This window comes from Hippocampus bargibanti, linkage group LG06, assembly GCF_051943395.1.
Source record: "Hippocampus bargibanti isolate YZ-2025 linkage group LG06, ASM5194339v1, whole genome shotgun sequence".
NCBI classification, from domain to species: Eukaryota; Metazoa; Chordata; class Actinopteri; order Syngnathiformes; family Syngnathidae; genus Hippocampus; species Hippocampus bargibanti.
This window is the reverse complement of record NC_142739.1, coordinates 21,869,622-21,891,258: the sequence shown is the minus strand read 5'-3', so window position 1 is coordinate 21,891,258 and position 21,637 is coordinate 21,869,622. Positions and strand designations below refer to the sequence as shown.

The following is a 21,637-nucleotide window of genomic DNA, read 5'->3' as shown; positions in this document are numbered from 1 at the left end:
ATCCCCAGATGGGACCGTCTCGTTGCAGAGAAACAAGCTCAGGGGTCCCACTGATTCAGTTGTAGTGAGTTGTATTTTTCATGCGCTTTGTACTTGTTTTTGTTGGGTATTTTATTTTGAAGGCACGTTTAAACATTACCATGGTGACCATAGAGCATAAGAGGCAGAGACGATGTTACATACTGTATATTGTTGTTGGCGCGATGTTACTAGGACTCTGCTCATAAAGTTGTATAAAAATACACGAAGGATTCACGTTTATTATTATATTTAAAAGAAAGAAAAAAAAAACAGTTTCCATGCCTGTCGTATCATTTTATTTTGTTGTATTTATCCGCCTGTCCGTGAAAATATTGTCTGACATTAAACCGTTCCGTGGCGCAAAAAAGGTTGGGGAGCCCTGCTTTAAAGGACAACCGACACCATTTTTTTGGTTTCCTAACTGACATCAGAAAAACGTTTTATAGCATCTAAAATACCCAAAACATGCAGGCTGATATTTTTAGTCAAACGCAAAACACCAATAAAAATGACTTAAAGTTGCCCAAAACTGCCACTAATGAGCTCAAAACTGGAGAGATTCAGAAAGTCCTGCCCCCAGTTTGTGACGTCACGTCAGGCAACTCCTTCACAAACTGCTTTGCTCCAGAATCAAAACAATGGCTTCAGAGTGTTCAGATTCGGAAAAAGATGCTTTCTTGTTACTCATCCAGTTATGAATATGATTCAAATAGTTCTGAAGAGATAAGCATAAGTGTTTGCGATCGATTTAATAAGTCCTTCCGTATCAATTCGAACCGTGTAAGCAAAGCGACTAAACTGGTGTAGGACACGATATATGAAGCATATATGAAGCTCCGCGAATAAGCAATATAGCATCAACTTCGGTGATATGTGGAATATAAGGACATGAGTAACAAATAATAAGCTACAATATGTCAACATCAAGGCAGATTGTTTAATGGTTGTACATGCAAAACGTTGTTTAAACTTTCAAGATGAAGAGTTAGGAACTTACGTATGAATGACAGCGGTTATCCATCGCTATCTCCGGTTAGCTCCTCGTTCCAGCAGCTGAATGTTTGTCCGATTCGCTATACTGCTCTGGTCCGTTGGAAATGGCTGGTTTGTCCGCTGGGAATTTGTGGAAACTTACACCTTCTTTATGCGTGTAACTGCAATTTGCTGCCACACAATGATTCACCATTGCGTTATTTATGTAGTTTTCCTTCTAATTTTGCGATCAACACGGTGTTTTCAGATGAAACAAAGTACCCAAAATCCACTGTGTGTCGCTTTCTCGGTCAGTGGCTTTCCCTCAGTGACGTCACTTCTGGCATCAGCATCAACTCAAAAACAAGACTTCATGAATATTCAGCGCAAGTTTTAAAACGTAAAATATAACTATATGCGGTGGAATCATTTGAAGTGATTTTACAAATTATGGACGCAACTTGTCCGGAGGTGTCGGTTGTCCTTTAAACATACATTTCATACAAACTTAGCATGCAATTTACGATCAAATTCACTTTACTCCACCACCGCTCGGAACGTATCTCGTTCGTAAGGCGGGGAGCGTCTGTATGGCGATTTCAACATTACAATCATCTCTGACAGTCTGTCTCTCTCTGGATGAGACATTAGTGAGTTACTGTTCAGAGGCCGTAGATTAAATACAAGTCCATTGAGGTTCATGACTCTGGAAAAGTAAGTCATGTATCCTGGAATCAAGTAAATGTCGCTTGCTCTGTTCCCATTTCTATAATCATCTGTCTATATAAGTCATCGAAATGATTTTATCTCAGCTGTGAGTATTTCTCTGACAAAAGATGACATTTATGGTATGGCCCCTGTATATGCTGTGGTTGTGCTGAACAGCTTCTACCTGCCCAAGAGGTTCTCCGACTGTAACGTGGAGGAATACTACAACTTCCTTAACAGTGGTGGAGGAACCTGTCTGTTCAACAAGCCTCCCAAAGTATGTTTTCTTCACAGTAGAGTTTTCTTCCTCTACTCCGATTCATAAAATAGGATATATGGAATAAAATCCTAAATAGAAATGCTTCAACCTTGGAAGTTATTATTTTGTTTGTTCATCAGCTGCTGGATCCTCCCGAATGTGGTAATGGCTTTGTGGAAGCAGGAGAGGACTGTGACTGTGGCAGCCCAGTGGTGAGTTGTTGTCAGTAGGAATAGGCGAGTTAAATGATGGAATTGAGTTGTGGGGGGGGGCATCATTTTTTCATCAGCACTATTGGGGAGCACACTCAAAAATGTAATATTATTCCTGTATATCAGGGGTCTCAAACTTGCGGCCCGCGGGCCAACTGCGGCCCCCTAGCGAATATATTGTGGCCCACCTTGATATGAAAGATTAATGTTAGTGCAGCCCGGTTGATTGATACAAATGAAACTTGTTTAGGACAGTTCATGTTCAATATTTTATTTCTGTTAAGAAAGCTAAAAGTTAAGGAACTGTGAATACAGACATTTGAAACTTTATTAAAATAATTAGTTTTCCTGTGGTTTTCTCAGTCGTCTGTATCTGCCTTATGATCATTATACAGTAAAGTCTCGTTATATCGATATCGGATATATCGATAGTCCCGGTTATATCGATACTATTTCTATGCACGCACGGAGAAAATTACATGCAAACAGGGTCGGATATATCGATAGTCCCGGTTATATCGATATTTTTTCGGACTCCCTTGAATATCGATATAACGAGACTTTACTGTAATTATTTTATTTATTTATGACTGGTTAATTTAGTTTGTATTCATTTTCCATGTATTCATTTAATTCATTTTTGGTGTGTTAAAAATAAACATTTTGAGAACATTGGAATGTTTTCGTTGTACTAAGGTCATCCTGTCTACTTGATATCTAATTTAAAGCAGATTCTTTACTTACAGACAGTGTAGGTGTTCAAATACCTGACATGTTTCGGCGTCTACTTCCTGGATGAAGACGGAAGTAGACGCCGAAACATGTGAAACATGATTCCACAAATATCAAAAACCCACATCTAAGTGATGGATATTAAAACTGCTTTGAGTTTTTTTTTTCTTGTAAAGACAAATATCCCGTTTTGTCATGGCCTAATTACGCATCAGCAACATCATACAGTGTCGGACTTGGTAGTCTAATGAGGCATGACATCCAATTAAAGTTTGCCCACAGAGCTGTTACATGAAATGATCATTCAAATGACTACATAATCATAAAAGCTGCTGTCTTCCAACAGGAGTGTGCAAGAGAGGGAGAGAACTGCTGTAAGAAGTGCACCCTGACTCAAGGATCCAAATGTAGCAACGGACTCTGCTGCAAAAACTGTCAGGTAGGAAATACATTAATCGTACTCCCAAGCTTTTCTTTCTGAAACCATTTTACTACGTGGCGTTATTCTTTTATCTCGCACAGTTGGAATTCTTAGGGGTCGTATGCCGAGATGCGGTGAATGACTGTGACATTCCTGAAAACTGCACAGGAAATTCCAGCCAGGTAATCAAAAGCCATTCAGCCTCGAAGTGAAGCTGTTGAACCAACTCACAGATCGTGATCAGGTGTTTTTTCCCCTTTTTTTAACAGTGTCCACCAAATGTGCACAAGATGGACGGTTACACGTGTGAAAAAGACCAGGTGTGGCGGTCCCATAACATCTTAACTCATTCACTGCCAAACGATGTGCAAAAACGTGTCCACTCCCGTGCCAGGGTTTTTGTCATTTTCACTCAAATTGCAGTACCTACATTATACTGTATTGCGTTTTAGGACTACATCAACATTCAATTCAGTGTAAGAAACCTTAGACTCTCTTCTTTCATGAGAGAAAAGGGAGTTAATTCCCAAGTTATATGGGTCTGGAGTTATCTGAGCTTAAAATGGGGGCAAATGGCAAAAGGCAAATGCTGCCCCCTCGTGGAAGGGAAAACACATTGCTAGAGGTCTGTCCAGCGCTTTATCGGCACCCTACCCACAAAAAAAAAAAAAAAAAAAAAAAACGAAGAAATTCGGGAATGGGAGTGAATGAGTTAACTGTCTTGAAATAAGATGATTATTGTTACTGGAAAGTATAAAAATAATAAATAAATAACATTAACATTTAAAACAATCAAAAAATTTTTTTTAACAATTGTTACAATTTTTTTTTCATCTTTTTTTTTCATTAAATAACGCGCTGGCTTCCTTTTAAATACATTTATTCATGTATTACTGCACTTCTGTAGCTATAGAAGAAGGAAGCGTGAACAGTCAATATTCCAGATCTTGTATTAGAAAAAAAAACTAATACTAAAACAAATAAAAACTACACTAAAATGACACATTCCCCCCCCCAAAAAAAATGCTCTTAAAACTCATTAAAACTAACTGAATTGAATAAAAAGCCAAAGCAAAATAGAAAGTAACTACTATCAAAAAATCTCGAACCGTTATAATCCAATTTCGTTATGTAAATAACACACTCTTGACATGTAATTTTCCTTTTTTTAGGGGCGCTGCTTTAACGGGAGATGCAAAACCAAAGACAAACAGTGCAAGTACATTTGGGGAGAGAGTAAGTCAAAGACAGTTTTCTTATTTTTGGTTCATTCAATGTTTCTGTGTTGTAGTCATTCATATACCACACAAAGAGTGTTCAATACACAAAGTACATCCACACACATAACACCCTCCATTTTTTTTGGTAGGTCAACACACTACGCATATTGTCGTCATCACATGCAAAAACAATGATGTCCAATCATACACATAACGTAAACACGCCAGCATGCTTGATACACAAATCGTACTGTCAAATCTGTGACTTTGTGTCATGTGGTCCAACATTCAGAGGCCACGGCGGCTGATAAATTCTGTTATGAGAAGCTCAACATTGAAGGCACCGAGAAGGGCAACTGCGGGCGGGAAAGAGACACGTGGATCCAGTGTAACAAGCAGTAAGTTAACATATGTGAAGCTTTTCTGCTCATCTGCTCTGCATTGACTAATTTGCACCGCCGTCTCTCAGGGACGTTCACTGTGGTTATCTGCTATGCTCCAACATCTCACCTGCTCCGCGACTAGGGGAACTGCAGGGAGGCCTGACGTCCTTCTCAGTGGCAAGACATAGTGCCTCTCTGGACTGCAGGTATGGAGTCGTTGCGATCCACAGTAGGAACACAACCCGCCGTATCAATTGTGCGTGTGTGTATGTGCCTGTGTGTGTGTGTGTGTGTGTGTGTGTGTGTGTGTGTGTGTGTGTGTGTCAGTGGAGCTCACGTGATAATCGATGGAGACACCGACCTGGGCTACGTGGAGGATGGCACGGTCTGCGGGACAGACCGCATCTGTTTCAACCACAAATGTCTCCCCATCCAGCAGTTCAACTTCAGCATCTGCCCCGGAACCACCGACAAAATCATCTGCTCAGGACACGGGGTAAGGAATAAAGCACCCACCCATGAAGCCATTCATGAATCATTCACTGCCAGTCCCAAAATTATTCGGCAATTGATAATATGACGTGGAGCGCCATTCCCGAATTTGTTCGGGTTTTGGTTTTTCTGGCTAGATAGCTCGCGAGTTATCTAGCGAGCTATCTATTAGATATCTGGCTGGCTAGCAAGCTAGCTATTAGCTATCTATTAGCTGGTTCGTTAGCTTTCTATGAGTGGGTTGAGTGAACGCTGGCGCGTGTGGCTGCCGCTGCTCACCCACAGAAAAACTTATCCTGTGACTGTAAAGTGACCTTGAGAGTTTTCAAAGGCGCTTATAAATGACATGTATTATTATTATTATTAGTAGTAGTAGTAGTAGTATTAGTATTAGTATTAGTATTAGTATTAGTATTAGTATTAGTATTAGTATTAGTATTAGTATTAGTATTATGACACGAGGAACATCCAATATGGCCGTAACTCTACGGTTGCCACGGTAGCATTTCAATATGCCTTCAAAATAATTCATTTTTTTAACTCATTCGGGATTCGTTTTAGCACTAACCTAACTACGTGACCGAAAAGAGCGTTAAAGTTATAACATAAAGGGATGTACCGTATTTATCGTATAAGGCGCACACAAAAGCCTTAATTTTCTTCAAAAGATGACCGTATCCACCGGTGCGCCTTATATGTGACGTAATATTGACCCACTACAGGTCTCACAACTGCTGTCAGCAGCCACCGACTCCTGTATATGATAGCTGTCCATGTCCAACAGCTTTGTTGCAGCTTCAGCTGTTGTTAAAGCGCGAAACTGTATAAATCAATATGTATTGTATTGTATTGTATTGTATTGTATTGTAGTTTATTGTAAAATATACCCATATTTATGTCATCACATAACAACAAGAAAAAGAAGGAAAAAAACAACCCTCTTTTGCTTAATGCTAACAGCAATGCAAATTACCATCAACACGCTCATGAATAGCATGGGTGTCCTTGTGTTATAACTCTTGAAGCAATGCGTATATAAAGACAAATGGTGAAGCAGCACATGTAGACAGACAATACAACAACATCCACAGTATGTGTGGTTTTTCTTCTGTGAAGAACTGCAAATATTCCTGCATCTTCACAAGGAGTGACCGGTTTCATCAATATATAGTATGTTTATTTTTAATGTGATACTGCCTGGAGACCAAGTAACACATTTCATTTAACTAAAAAAAAAATGTGGAAAAACCTTGAAGTGTTTTGCCTGTTCAATTTGTCTTGTAACAAGTTTACAGTAAAGAACCACGACTTCATTTGGATACAGGTGTGCAGTAATGAACTCAAGTGTGTGTGTTACCTGGGCTGGGCCGGAGACGACTGTAACTCCACGTCGCCTCTCAGTTATCTTGTGGTGGGACCCACAGCCTCAGTTTCAGGTAGCGCATGGTATTTTTGGCTATCTATTTACTAATCTCATCCATGTGTGTTTTTTATTTATTCCCTTGTCAAACAAAACACATTTTTTGTATGTTGCTCTTGTTGACTACTTTGTGCTTTTGGTTCACTGTCCATCATCATTTGTTGTTTTTTGATTTTTTGTTTGTTTGTTTGTTTACATCCATTCTTTGTCAACAGGCCAGTGTCTCTGACAGCGCAACTTGAGGTTAGATTTGAGTTCTTTTTTTGTTGCTTGTACAGTGATACCTCAGTTTACGAACTTCATTGGTTCCCAGAAGTGTGTGTAAGGAGAAAAGTTCATCTGCCAAACATTTATTGCCCATAAGAACCATTAAAAATGAGAATAATACATTTCCAGGTCCCCATAAAACATAATTTTCTACTAAATAAGATACACAAGATATACCTTATTTTATGTAGAATTAATGTGCTATTGGATTGGATATTGGATATGCCTTTATTAGTCTCACAGTGGAGAAATTTACATTTCACAGCAGCAAAGTTTTGTATTGGATGGATTGTAATTAAAGAAATAAACTGTACTGAATAATAAATTCATTTTAGTTACCTTTGTGATGGTCATTGATGTACTTGCCTCTTGATGTTATCCGAGTGAAGTTGCCGTGCTTTCTCGGCGATAATACCCTCACTCACACTGTCCCCTGCTAGCTGCTTTTCGTTAATCCAAATCAACAGAAGTTTTTCAACCTCTTCTATTGCCTAAGAGCGTTGCTTAGGCAACACAGAAACAGCCGTAGCAATGGTCGACTTAGCATACTGGTATTAGGACGCTAAGTCACACAAACGCACACCTCGTTCGTGGTTTTCGATGATCTCCTTCTGCTCGACCGTAACTTTCTTTTGTGTCCTCTTCGGCTTAACACTAGCCTGTGGTGGGGTCTTTTTTGGTCCCACAATAGCAAAAGTACTCCACTCGATAACAAACTACTTCTGCACTCAAAGATAGTAGCTGTGGAAAACTAGTCCGCCAGCCACTGTGGCGCTGTTCGACCGTGCGGTTTGGTTTGTCCGCCGAAAACTAGTTCGTAGGCCAAGATTATATTCTCGCGAATTTAATGTTTGTAAAGTGAAGCTTCGTGAGCTAAAGCGTTCGTAAGCCGAGGTATCACTGTAATTTACTTATCATTTCCCGAGTCTTCCTTCCCACTCCCTCCATCCCGAATTCAAATATGTGACCTTTTCCATGATCCGGGAGCCTACCAACTTCCTTCAGAATAGAAAGAATGAGAAAACAACAGCGCTTTCAACCCACTGTCCCTCTTTTTGCTCCACTGACACTTTCCTTACCAAGTGTGCTTTCTTGTTGTGTGGTTCTGATTGTACTCGAACGCCTTGAAACTCCAACGGCAATAACAGAAATATGTCCGCCTGTCTCTGTACGTTAGGCATCACCAGTACCAACATCATCATCAGTGCCATTGTTGGCTCCATCCTCGTCCTTGCCCTCATCCTAGCTGTCACGACCTGGTGCTACAAGTGAGTGATGATACAACACATCACCAAATTCTTAACTACAGGAGCTTTATGAGGAACACCTATACAGTCCAAATAGAATTTAGGAAATCCAATCATGTGAATCTTTGAAGGACGTTTATGGAGGGCCACAGTACATTGAATACATTTATTATTGTGGTTATAGTTCACTGTTGTGTTAAAACAGCACTCTCAAAGGGAGGTGGTGACCTCAAGTGGTCAGCTTTAATATCACCAGTTAATAATAATAATAATAATAATAATAATAATAATAATAATAATAATAATAATACATTTCATTTCTAAGCGCCTTTCAAAACTCTCAAGGTCACTTTAAAGTCACAGGATCGTTTTTTTCTGCGGGTGAGAAGCGGTAGCCACATGCGCCAGCGTTCACTCAACCCGGAAGTAACTGAAATAGCTAGAAAGCTGGCCCGCTAGCTAACAGATAGCTAATAAATAGCCAGCTACATAGCTAGCTATCTAGACAGATAGCCAATAGATAGTAAATTCATTGCCAGCTAGACAGTTAGCTAACTAGCTAGATAGCCATATAGCTAATAAATAGCAAGCTACATGTGCTAATAGATAGCAAAGGGATAGCAAATAGATAGCCAGCTAGGTAGCTAGCTAATAGATAGCAAATAGCTAGCTAGGTAGCTAGCTAATAGATAGCGAATAGATGTCTGCGCAGTCCGATTGGCCTTTTGTATGTTAAATACACTTCAGTTATATTTAGTTTTTTAACTCATTCACTGCCATTTTGTGACGTGCTGCGCCATTCCCGAATTTGGTCAGTTTTTGTTTTTGTTTTTTTTTCCAAGGTGTAGTGGAAGGGAAAAAAAAAACAAAAACAAAAACTGAGGGGCAGCATTTGCTTTTTGTCCATTGTTAGCGCTTTGTTACAGCTTCAGCTGTAGTGCTATATAAATCAATATGTATTTATTGTATTGTTTTTTGTACAGCCGCATTTCAAGTTCAGATAACTCCAGACCCATATAATTTAGGAATTCACTCTTTATTTTCTGATGAAAGAAGAAAGTCTATGGTTTCTTACGCTTAATTGAATGTTTATGTAGTCCTAAAACTCAATATTCTGTGGGTCTTGCAATTTGAGTGAAATGACAAAAACCCTTATTTAGTAGTATTTACAGTGACTGACGTCACTGAGTATTTAGTATTTATTTATACTTCATTTAGGCCAACTATTTGAGTGTCTTTAAATGTTAGTCATGTTGCTGCTAAAATGTAATTAATGGTGTGTTTGTATGAGCACTGTTCTTCGTCTTAACCCGGGAGGACAATATAAGGCTATGAGCTACGATAATAAAAAAATGCGGACATGTTTCAACAAATTAGGCAGCGGCCATGTGCCAATGCTGAGTAATGTTCTGCCTCTTCACAGGAGGTATAAGCAGAGATGCTACGTGGAGTCAGAGGTTCACCGAAGATTCTGCCGGTTTGTTCACTCAACAATATTTTCTCATTTTCATGCTCATTTCCTGCTGTGACCCCGTGCATGAAGGTTTTTTTCCTTCTGGAGCTAAACTAGCTTAAAATATGAGACTGGGATTGCAACTTTTCGCAGTGCCAATTCAACAGCGCTAAATTAGCAAGGTTATAGTTAATGCATACTAACCAACGATCCAAAAGCTAACATTAATAACACGTTTTTGTTCATTAAATGAAGTAAAAATTACAGTGCTTTAAAAAAGAACTTACTAATTCTACTTTATTCATTCAAAGACTAAAATTAAGGTGTCATTTTGTGTTTGTTTTTATATTAGCAGTTCAAGTGTATATAGTGTGTGCATGGTGTCATCGCTTGCCAAAGAGGATGAACACCATGCACACACTATATAAACACAAAAAGAAAACAAATCTTTAATTATATACACATGTATATTTTTTCAATGTTCTTTTTCAATTCACGTACATTTTAATTATTTTTTTTTACAATAAAGTGACTTTCTCCAAATTGAAAAAGCCATAATTTATTTTCGGTATATTGCAGGAAAATACATAAAGCAAACATTCTATGTATGTACAGTACACGCATGTACAGAACTGTTGTCTGTTGTATGCGCAGTCAAATGCCGCCGGGTGACTATGTGACAAAGCCGAGCGACGCCGATTCTTTCTACAGCGACATGCCACCCGGTGTGAGCACAAACTCGGGCTGCAGCTCGAAGAAGAGGTCAGCGTGTCTGTCGCACCTTCAGATATGCACCTTGTCCTTCACTCCTTCCATCCCATCCATTACACAGAACATCTCACTGTTTGGCTTCAGGTGCGCCATCTTGCCATCTTTCATTCATTCTCTCACTGCTGTGTGTGTATGTGTGTGTGTGTGCGTGCGTGTGTGTGTGTGTGTGTGTGTGTGTGTGTGTGCGTGTGTGTGTGTGTGTGTGTGTGTGTGTGTGTGTGTGTGTGTGTGTGTGTGTGTGTGTGTGCGAGTGAGTATGTGTGTGTGTGTGTGTGTGTGCGCGTGCGCGTGCGCGTGTGTGTGTGTGTGTGTGTGTGTGTGTGTGTGTGTGTGTGTGTGTGTGTGTGTGTGTGTGTGTGTGTGTACTCACAAAATGAATATTTCATCAGAATCAGAAAACCTTTATTCGTCCCACAATGGGGAAATTTGCAGTATTTCATGGAATACCACAGAACAAAAAAATGTCTCCAAAAATGTATAAAATGTCGCTGCTGTCCTTAGCAATGAATCAAATTCATAACCACATTGCAAAGGCTGCAGTTTAAAAAAAAGTTTTGTCGGTTGGCCAGTGTCTTGTCACTTCTTTATCTTTTTAATGTGTCAGTCTGGTGATCATTTTGTCAGTCCGACACAAATCACATTTGTATTAATATCAATATGTGTATGTGTGTGTGTGTGTGTGTGCGTGTGTGTGTGTGTGTGTGTGTGTGTGTGTGTGTGTGTGTGTGTGTGCGTGTGCGTGCGTGTGTGTCTAGATCAAATGGTCTATCCCACTCGTGGAGTGAGAGAATCCCAGACGCCAAACACATCTCTGACATTTGTGAAAACGGCCGTCCAAGGAGCAACTCCTGGCAAGGTAACAGCTGACAAATGCCGCAGGACGTCACCTTTGCCGTACGCATTATGACTTTTACCTTTTTCTATTGCCAGGCAACATAAGTGGCCATCGCAAAAAACTGAAAGGAAAGAAGTTCCGTGCTCGCTCAAACTCTACAGAGTAAGTCCCCAACACCCCCATATATACATATACGAATATCTTTTGCATTCTAGATGAACCCTCAAGATTTTTTGTATTAGTATTATTATTTTTTTTATTTTCATAATCCTCTCCGCATTAACTGTCACAATTTCCAAGGTGGTGGTATTTGCCAAATTATATGAAATAAAGTCGGCAGGAACAAAATCTCAAACAACAGTCATCAGAACAGAAAGGTCCAAAGTAGTAGACAAAACCATGAGTAGAACATGACAAGACGAAACAAACCTGACAAGGGTGAAACAAACAATGACCCGGCACTGAATGGTGTGCCGGGATTCCTTTTAACCGCCACTGATTAAAACACCTGTGCAGCTGCAGGTGGGCCCGATAGTTCCATCCGTTGGTCGCAAACCAAAACTCGACTATAACACCAGTTTTTTTAATATCCAACAAATATATTGGACACAATTCCAAGTGGTGTTTTCAGCCAACATATTCGTGACACCCCCCCCCCCCTACCCCCCTCCCAAAAAAGGAAAAATCATGATGGCCCTTTGTCAAATTGGAGGGAACAGCCCCATATAACAAAACTGGCACAAAACGTTCAGATTCGTGTAAAATACAGAACCCCTCTAATAGAACAGCTGAACTTTATTTTTTTTTTCTCACTTGAATAGTACACATTATAGGTCACATTATTGGTGAAAAGGTTCGACAATGATCGTAGACCTTGATTTCGATATTTTGAATAGAGGTACAGTGAGACCTCAACTTACGAACTTAATTGGTTCCCAGACAGAGTGTGTAAGGCGAAAAGTGTGTATCTCGAAAAAAAAATCCCATAGGAAACCATTGAAATGGGAATAATCCCAATTCCATAAAATATACTTTTCAACTAAATAAGCCTTAAAACTACACACAACATACCTTATTCTATGTATAATAAATGTGATATTGTATTGTAATGAAAGAAATACACTGCATTGCATCATAAAGTCACTTTATTTACATTTATGATGGTCATTTATGGCTTGATGGAATGGCGTTGGAGGTCGAAGGTCAAAGGGAATTGCTGTTTGGAAAGAGAGGCGCATTACATGACGACTGTGATTAAAGAAATAAACTGTGCTGTAAAATAAAGTTTTATTTATCTTTTTGATGGTCGTTGATGGCTTATGGAAGGAGAGTCACCTTCCATAAGGACTGTTGGTAACTTAACCTTTGGTGCTGTTCGGTCGTGTGCTTCCGCCGAAGATCACTTCGCCAGCCGTGGTGGGTGTGTATTATGAAAATAGTGCTTATTATAAGGTTTAATTTTCATAAATTTGACGTTTGTAAGACAAAAAGTTTGTAAGTTGAGGTGTTTGTAAGTTGAGGTCTCACTGTATGTCCACTTTAGTTGCACATTTGTTATTTACCGTATGCCTGTGAATGCATCGTGATGACGCCTCCTGTGCGCAGAGGATGTGTTTGGCATCACAAGGAATTTGCATCTCTTTGCATAGCAAGCATGCCACTGACATTGGCATGCTCTATGCAGGGTGGCGTGTGTATGTGTGCGCGTGTGTGTATTTATACGTGTGATGTTTCTTTTCATCCATAAAGTTCATTCGCTGTTCAGCTGCATCGTGCTGCCTGTTGAGGATGTCACTGCTCTGCTCTCTTAAAATGTCTCCTCTTCCTACCTCCCTCACTCCCTCCCCCCCAAACCTCGCTCCTTTTCTATCCTTTTCCATTCTTTCCTTCCCTCTCCTCTCCCATTGAGACTATCACCCTCCTCCCCTCCCACAGGTATTTAACCCCTCACGACAAAACAGACTATTATGATGTAACTAAATGGGTAGAAGATGTGAATAAAAACACACGAGGATCGTACCTTAGGTATTATCTCAGACTGTCTCATCCCTCATCCTTTTTCCTTCCCGTCGCTTTCTTTGCTTTCATTTACGGCTTGGGCAAACTAAATGGAATTACTACATTACAACAACAACAAAAAAATGTTCCTGAATGGGATTGCTGCGACACATTCAAGATATCATTTTTTTCCTTGTTATTATGGCTTTTTATGTCTATTTAGGTTGAATATGAGTGTTTGTGTTCACTTTCTCACCCCCCCCCCCCCCACGCCACCCCCGCCCTTCATTGTTGTCGTGTCCTGTGTGTGTGTCACCGTATGTCCAACACATTGTGTCCCCTTTGACCACCACTAGCAGGTTGCCACTATGAACCTCGTGCCCACCATTTTGTTGTTTCCATAACAACAGAGGAAAGATAGTGGAGAAGAGAGGGGGGTGGTGCGGTACTCATCCACTGTCATTTCCGCTTGGTTATATTAAAATATTTTTTTTTAAATTGGTCGCGACGCATTCCTGAAGTTTATTCACAGGCAATAAGCAGACTTTTTTTGTTAAAGGGTAATTATTTGGGAGTTATTTATGAAATGAACCGGTGTAAAAACAAAGGTTTAATCAAATACAGTAAAGTCTCGTTATATCGATATCGGTTATATCGATAGTACTGCTTATTACGATACTATTTCTATGAACGCAAGGAGAAAATTTACATGCCGCAGGATCGGATATATCGATAGTCCGGTTATATCGATATTTTTTCCGACTCCCGAGAATATCGACATAACGAGACTTTACTGTATATATTTTTGCGAATAGTATATGTAAAGTTGGAACTTGAAACATTCTGCATTAAGCACGTTACAAAACTAGATACGCTCTCAGATGGGAATTTGGCAATTTATTTTTACTGTTTTTATAGCCCATGTGTAGTTTAATTGGATTGCATTAGCCTTTATTAGTCTTGCTGTGGATAAATTAAATTTCACAGCAGCAAAGTGATGAAAGTAAGAGGAAAGGACAGGAAGAAGAAAAACAAAATACAGGAGTTGCTGTAGAGGCAGCCACTCTTGTGGCGCCATCTTGAAGTCAAAAGAAAAAAAACTAAATAACAAATAACATGACAACACAAAGACAATGACAGTTATTCAATCTCCAGCACTTTCTGCACAATCTATGTCGTATGAAGCAGTTCTAGATGAAAGAGTAGTGGATCGAAGCGTCCTTTCCACCAGTGGATCAGGGATGTCATGGTGGAATGTGCCTGTCTGCTTCAAGCTAAATGTTGAAAGCAAACATGAAGCTGTCACATCTCCCGTCCCACGTAAATCCGCTTCAATTCCAAGCGGCGACAGTTCCACATACACATCAGCGCTCCTTTTTTCAAATCGCGGGCTCCTCAAGCCAAGCATCCATCCAGCCGCAGACTATCCAACAGCACCGACCTTTTCGCTGAATAAAGTGGGGCTGTGGAAATACTGCCCAATACAGGCGCAAAAAAGCACAATGACAGAAAATCAAAAACAGTACTGGCATAGTCATACTGCCCAAAAGGCACAACCGCTCAGCAGAGTCTCGTCCTTGATGAATGTCGTGGCCAAAAATGCTGAAAAACAATCTGTATCTGTTCCTAGCGACGCACAACAACACAAAGTGACAAAAGAAAACACAAAAACAAACAACAAAAAGCAAGGCTCGTGAGATCACTTGCTGACGGCTGCCTACTTGGGCGCCATCTTGGACTTCCTGTACATCCTGGACATAGAAAATTGAAATTAAGACAGCATGTCGCCTTTCGTCACTCTCTCTCCTCCACAATGTTAATCTGTTATTAGGCTCAGGTTCATTGTGGCTACCCCATCTGTTAGATTTGTCTCCTCTGGGCCTGCTCTCGCTCTTTTCCCAGCACTGCTCACATGTGCTCTGTCCTCACAGTCAGCACTCCTTTACGTTGGATGACACTTTTGGGGTGATTGATGTTGCTATCATCTAAAATGAAAAATAACAAAAAAAGGCTTTGCCGTGAGGGAACACGAGTGAGGTGACACTGCTGGGAACTGACTTGCACTTTGCTGATGATAATTTGGTGTGTGTGTGTGTGTGTGTGTGTGCTTCGGCTGACAAGCCAGAGCAGCGTTTCGGGGGAACCTTTGACAATTGTATTGAATCCAAATCCTACTCTCGTTTTGGATTTTTTGGGGAAATAACATCATTCATTCCCCCCCCCCCCCACAGGACCCTTTCCCCAGCCAAGTCTCCCACTTCCTCAACAGGATCCATTGCATCCAGCAGGAGGTACCCTTACCCCATGCCGCCTCTGCCCGACGACCAGCGAAAAGCAAATAGGCAGAGCGCCCGGGTCAGTTGTTAAGCTGTCTGTGTAAAATTTGGAAAATGGCTTCCTGTGTTTGATGATGTCATGAACAAATGACCCAAAAAATGCAGGCAGGAGGTACGAGCTGGGTGTATTTGACAAATTGTATGAAATAAAGTCAGCAGGAGCAAAATCTCAAACAACTAAGTCATCAGATGAAAAATGTCCAAAGTAGCAAATAAAACCAGTAGTAAAACATGACAAGACGAAACAAACCAGACAGGGTGAAACAATCAACGACCCGACACTGAATGGTGATACCGTGAGTCCTTTTAACTGCCGCTGATCAGAACACCAACACCTGTGCAGCTGCAGGCGGGGCCCTGCAATGCCACAAACTGAAACGTGACAAATACAAAATGTTTTCCTTGACTTTTGATTTAAACACAAGCTATCCGATGAATTTCTTGTGTATATGTAATATCCAGTATACCATATAAAACCATATAACATTTATACGGTTGCATAGTCATAACGGTTCTTTGAGGCAAACTGAAAAGAAGACACCAGTGGTGTGTTTTTTTACACCACAACAAATAACAGCCACCAAAATAAAATAAGTACAATCCAAACCCTTTGAAAAATGTATATTGTACTTTTGATTATCTTAATGTCATGAAATTGCAAAACGATTAACTCCACAAGTAATTTGATTATTTTTATAAGATAAGATAAGAAAGCCTTTAATAGCCCCGCAATGGGGTAATTAGTGCCTTAACTCATTCACCGCCATTCCCGAATTTGTTGAGCAAGCACTGGTCAGACCTCTGGCAATGTTTTTCCGTGCCACGAGGGGGCAGAATTTGCATTTCATACAGCCGCCCCCACTTGCATCTAACTCCAGACCCATATAACTTAGGAATTAACAATGTTTTTTTCTGATCAAAGAAGAGAGTCTAATGTTTTTTTATGCTGCATTGAATGTTTCTGTACTGTCGTCCTAAAACTCAATATTCTGTGGGTCTTGGAATTTGAGTGAAAATGACAAAAACCTTGGCACTGGACACTTTTTTTGCACATCGTCTTGCAGTGAATGAGTTAAGAACAAAAGTCTGAGACACACCATGAAAAAGAAAACCAGAGCTTACTATTGTACGCCAAAAACATTTCAAACACTTAATTCCAACAACTGCTTTAGGTAAATGCAGACAATCCCCTACTTACGAACATTCGAGTTACGAACAATGGTACATACGAACATTTTTGTAGTAACAGATGTAGTAATCTCTCCAGTTGTACATATACATATATTTATAGAGCATGTATTTTATGAAATGTTTATTTTTCAGTACAAACCAATTCAGTTACTTATACAAGCCTTAAACATACTTATTTAATCCTTAAACATACATTCCATCCAAAATATAGCACTGAAGCAACTTACAAACAAATTCACCTTACGAACAACCGTTCGGAACGTATCTTGTTCGTAAGTTGAGGAGGGTCATTATAGGTTTGTAAACACATTTTTCTTCTCTTGTTGTGGCTGCAGCTGTGGGAGACATCAATATAAGCTCAGACGTTTTCAATGAGGACAAGACACGCACACAACAACAAAACAAAATTGACTCCAAAGTTAGACAAAGATGAGTGACAAGCATCTCATCAGTCAAGAGGCTGGGATGAACCAGGAGCGGTGCAGAACTGGAGCACAGACCTAATCCCGTCCACCATCCCAGAAAAAAAACAAAACACCTTGAGCCATCCTTTCCGACTTCACCCCATGTGGTCCACACTTCTTTGCTGCCTCGCTGGATTTCCTGGAGCATTTGTGGTTACAAACACTGATGCATGAAGCAGCTCCAAAGGTAACTTTTGGACAAAATGCATGTGAGGGGCACAAAGTTTCACATTTCTCACTCTTTTTTCATAAAAAAAAAAAAAAAAAACAATATTGCATCATCGCTTATAAAAATGGGAGATGATCATGCAGCCTCCTTGCTGTAAGTTGTGTACATATGTAAAGCAAACTGCATTTTTTTAACCGCTGTGTGATGACTATTGCTGCAGTTTCCATTCACAACAGAATGTACCAATAATTTTGGTCCACTTAGGGTGGCGGGAACAATTTTGGGGCGGACTTTTTTCGAAAGACTCTGTGATCTTAAAAATGGCTGAACCGAAACTGCAATGTGCACCACATAATGATCATGCTAAAGGACTGAAAATGATTCTTTTCAAGAAAAATGTTGGCATGTTATGATAATAGTCATATTTTTCCACAGTTTGAGAGACCCCCTTGAAAAGCCGTCTGTCCCATTTCTCTATGTGTTTGGTGTACCTCTCACTCATCGCGTTATATGCTTTCTTAAATCCACCTTTTAGGCCGAGAATTGACTCCCGTTTCACAATTAGAGCAGAATAGATGTGGTAAAAAGCGGGTGCACACACCCACATTTAACATTGTAGCCCATTTTTGTGTTACTTTTTCATCATGCTGCTGTGGTGTTTGATATCTAGCTCATCATCTGAAAATGTATCAGCAATGAGTACAAATACAACCAATAATGAGAAATTTTATGGTGCAGGAAGGCGGGAAAATGAAGACAGAGAGAGTGGAGTACATACATGCCAACTTGTGATCTCCACAATGGTAAAATGTACAGTGATACCTCGGTTTACGAACCCCTTGGCTTACGAACGTTTCGGTTTACGAACGTGACATTTATGAAAATTTTACCTTGTCATACGAACTTTTTTCGTACACGTGAGTGATGTGTCGTTCGCGAACCAGCCCGTTCTTCCAACAACAAAATGGCAGCCCACTGTTTTTGTCCTCTATTCCCCGCCCCCAGTCTTTGGTTAAAGCCACGTGATTGGTCAAGAACGCAACAGTGAGGGGGTGGTTTAAACATTATAGAGACAGGAGGACAACTGTGATAGAGTTTCAACTTTGATAGTTCAAAGGCAGTGTGTAGGTTAAAATATCCCATCAATCTGGCCCCACAAAGAACCCGCACAAGCCATCTGTACACTTGATGCAAAAAGCTATCAACCCAGCTAAACAGAACACAATTGATGAGGAACTAGGTAAAATTATCGCAGAGAAAGCACCTATAAGGGATCATTCCTCAAGATGGTGAAAGAAGAAGGCTACGTTCCTCATCAAGTGTTTCATGCTGAGGAAACCAGCCACTCCATTCCATCAAGCCATCAACGACCATCACAAAGGTAAATAAAACGACTTTATTATACAGTACAGTTTGTTTCTTTAATTATAATACCATAGCACATTTATTATACATCAAATAAGTTATCTTTTGCGTAGTTTTAAGGCTTAGAAAATTATGTTTTATGGGGACCTGGGAACGGATTGGTCTCGTTTTAATGGTTTCCTATGGGAAATTATTTTTGGGATATACACTTTTCGCCTTAGACACTGTCTGGGAACCAATTAAGTTCGTAAGCCAAGGTATCACTGTATTGCAATTTGTGTTACTTGGATTGTAACAGGAGCAATTGTGATGAATTTCTTAAATTTGTGTTTTTGTTTTTGGATATACCACATTTGAACCGATTTCTAAAATGTGTGAGGAAAAAAAGTGGACCAAATGGAACTAAAAGTCGTCAACAAACGGTTTTGAAGTATGAAGTACCAAGAATGACCTGTAGAGAGCAGCATGGTGCCATGTACAAAAGAGGGAAAAAAACGCAGTCAAAGAACTGCGCGAACGTTCGCTTTTGTGACAGCTACACTTGGTTGCAAACTCTTTTATAATTTGTATTGTGGTGAGTAACTTCACAAAAACATCACAAACACGCAAATCACACCACAAACCAATCTCAAAAATCTCACGGATGGTTTTATTTCACGTTTCAATATCGCTAGTTAGCTAGCGAGCTAATATAGCTAGCAATCTCTTCGATGGTCGAGCACAACTCTTGCAACCGTGAGTGTGTATTTGTTGTTTCTATAAGAATGACCAACCTTTCTTTTAAATTAAAATTATCGTACATTAATGATAAAAGAATTGTCCATGAATAACTGGAAATGACACAATGAAAGTTATTGTAGAAAAATGAAGAATTTGGCAACAAGGCAATTCGTACAATATCTCCTATTTATTACGTATGTCAATATGAATGTAGGTACATTTGCTAACATTGTGAAAGTTAACATTTGAGTTGGTGTTGCGAGCCGCATAAAATGATGTGATGGACTAGTTCCGGCGTCTGGGCCTTGAGTTTGACACCTGTACTCTCCCTGGAAACAAGCTCATTTTATTGTCTTTAAATGTCAACGATGAAATCCAAGCGCGGGGGAAATTGATTAGTTTGCTATTTTAACAGGGCAGTGGATTTTCATGACATTAATTTAATTTTGTACAGTTAATTGTGTCTTTGTGTTTAGCACATTTGTAATTCATGTCTGTTTTAGGCTTTAGCGTTACTCTGAAGGGCACCCACCCGAATTAATATTGAAACCACTGTAGTATATTTTGGATTTAAGTACCTTTGTATTTTTGACATTATGTACAGCAGTAGCGGCTCACCGAAGTCAGTACACAAGTGCTTTGATTTATTGATGACTGACTGACACATTGATTTTATCCATTAGTCACTAATGGACAAAATCAACAGACACGCGTGCAGGACTGCCTGTCCATTGAATGTATCCCCTGGAGCACTCTAAATATCAACACGTCACATCTTTTCATTTAAAAGGAAAGTGTTTGCCCCACTTGTCAGGACACTGTTGTCTTTCGTTTGTGAATTCTTATTTCCTGTATGCTGTACAGATTGATGCAAAATTCAAGGCCCCTATTTTTGTCCTAATTATTCTGTATTGTAATATTTAATATAAAATAAATCTTTCATCGACCCATTTGTTCACTGATATATATCACACATTCCCAGTTTCAAACACATTCCGACCTCAGTTGCTTGTTTACTTCCTCTTTTCAAAAACATTTTTTTAAAAGGTTGTATGTAAGTCACGTTAATCATACAAACATTTTTGAAATAACTTAATATACTGTGTTTTCCGGTGTATAAGGTGCACCCAAAGGCCTTCATTTTCTTCAAAAGATGACCCTGCGCCTTATATGTGAAGTGATATTGAGCCACAACAGGTCTCGCAAACTACTCTTAGCAGCCACCTACTCCATTTCCCCCTGTAGAAGAAGTAGTTTGTTACCCCAACCTTTACTGTAGCACCTTATAACGTGGTGTGCCTTATACAGACGCTCCCCAATTTACGAATGAGATACGTTCTGAACGGTCGTTTGTAAGATGAATTCCTTCGTAAGGTGCTTCAGTGCTATATTTTGTATGGAATGTATGTTTAAGGCTTATATCAGCATGGTTAAGGCTTATATAAGTACTGTATGTTTAAAGCTTGTATTATAAGTAACCTGTATTGGGTTCCATCCATGTGAAATATGAATAAAAGCATAATCATTCAGTGTACAGACGCTCCCCAACTTACGAACGGGATATGTTCCGAACGGTCGTTTGTAAGGTGAATTCGTTCGTAAGGTGAATTTGTTCGTAAGTTGTTTCAGTGTTATATTTTGTGTGGAATGTATCAGTGTCTGACATATTGTCTACGCTCGGGGCGTACAGATTTTACGTTGGGCGTACAACTTCCAAAATGTCTCCGCCTGGGTGGCCGACAACTTTTTCAAGAAAAAAAACCAAAAGATTTTCCTTCTGCAATGTGCATATTCGGCAGCCAATCAGAAGCCTGCATCGAATAACTTTGTGCTTCCGTACTTTCCTGAGCGTCCATAGCCCCAGAAGAAAGATTCAAAAGAAGCTCACAAAATTTATGACGCTACAAAACGGAAACGTACATTAAAAGCATCGTGGAAATTGGAGTTCACGCTTGTAGCAGACGACACAACGCAAACATTG

General features: G+C 39.8%; 1 protein-coding gene across 3 annotated transcripts in view; it reads left to right on the top strand.

Annotated features, from left to right (window-relative positions):
• The window catches only part of adam22 (ADAM metallopeptidase domain 22), a 79,905-nt gene extending 59,853 nt beyond the window's left edge, over positions 1–20,052 (top strand). The window contains exons 25-41 of one of the 3 annotated variants that reach the window (XM_088998948.1): positions 1,879–1,978; positions 2,101–2,172; positions 3,251–3,343; positions 3,427–3,507; positions 3,595–3,645; positions 4,498–4,561; positions 4,838–4,943; positions 5,015–5,134; positions 5,256–5,424; positions 6,745–6,856; positions 8,285–8,375; positions 9,778–9,831; positions 10,462–10,569; positions 11,334–11,434; positions 11,509–11,575; positions 15,643–15,766; positions 17,274–20,052. In XM_088998948.1, coding sequence (XP_088855074.1) covers positions 1,879–1,978; positions 2,101–2,172; positions 3,251–3,343; positions 3,427–3,507; positions 3,595–3,645; positions 4,498–4,561; positions 4,838–4,943; positions 5,015–5,134; positions 5,256–5,424; positions 6,745–6,856; positions 8,285–8,375; positions 9,778–9,831; positions 10,462–10,569; positions 11,334–11,434; positions 11,509–11,575; positions 15,643–15,766; positions 17,274–17,294 — 1,534 coding nt within the window. In that variant the 3' untranslated portion in view covers positions 17,295–20,052. Of the gene's footprint in view, positions 1–1,878; positions 1,979–2,100; positions 2,173–3,250; positions 3,344–3,426; positions 3,508–3,594; positions 3,646–4,497; positions 4,562–4,837; positions 4,944–5,014; positions 5,135–5,255; positions 5,425–6,744; positions 6,857–7,055; positions 7,084–8,284; positions 8,376–9,777; positions 9,832–10,461; positions 10,663–11,333; positions 11,435–11,508; positions 11,576–15,642; positions 15,767–17,273 lie in introns of those variants that run through there. The other 2 variants (XM_088998947.1, XR_016115330.1) reach the window with 2 other exon arrangements.
• The last annotated feature ends 1,585 nt before the right edge of the window (positions 20,053–21,637 follow it).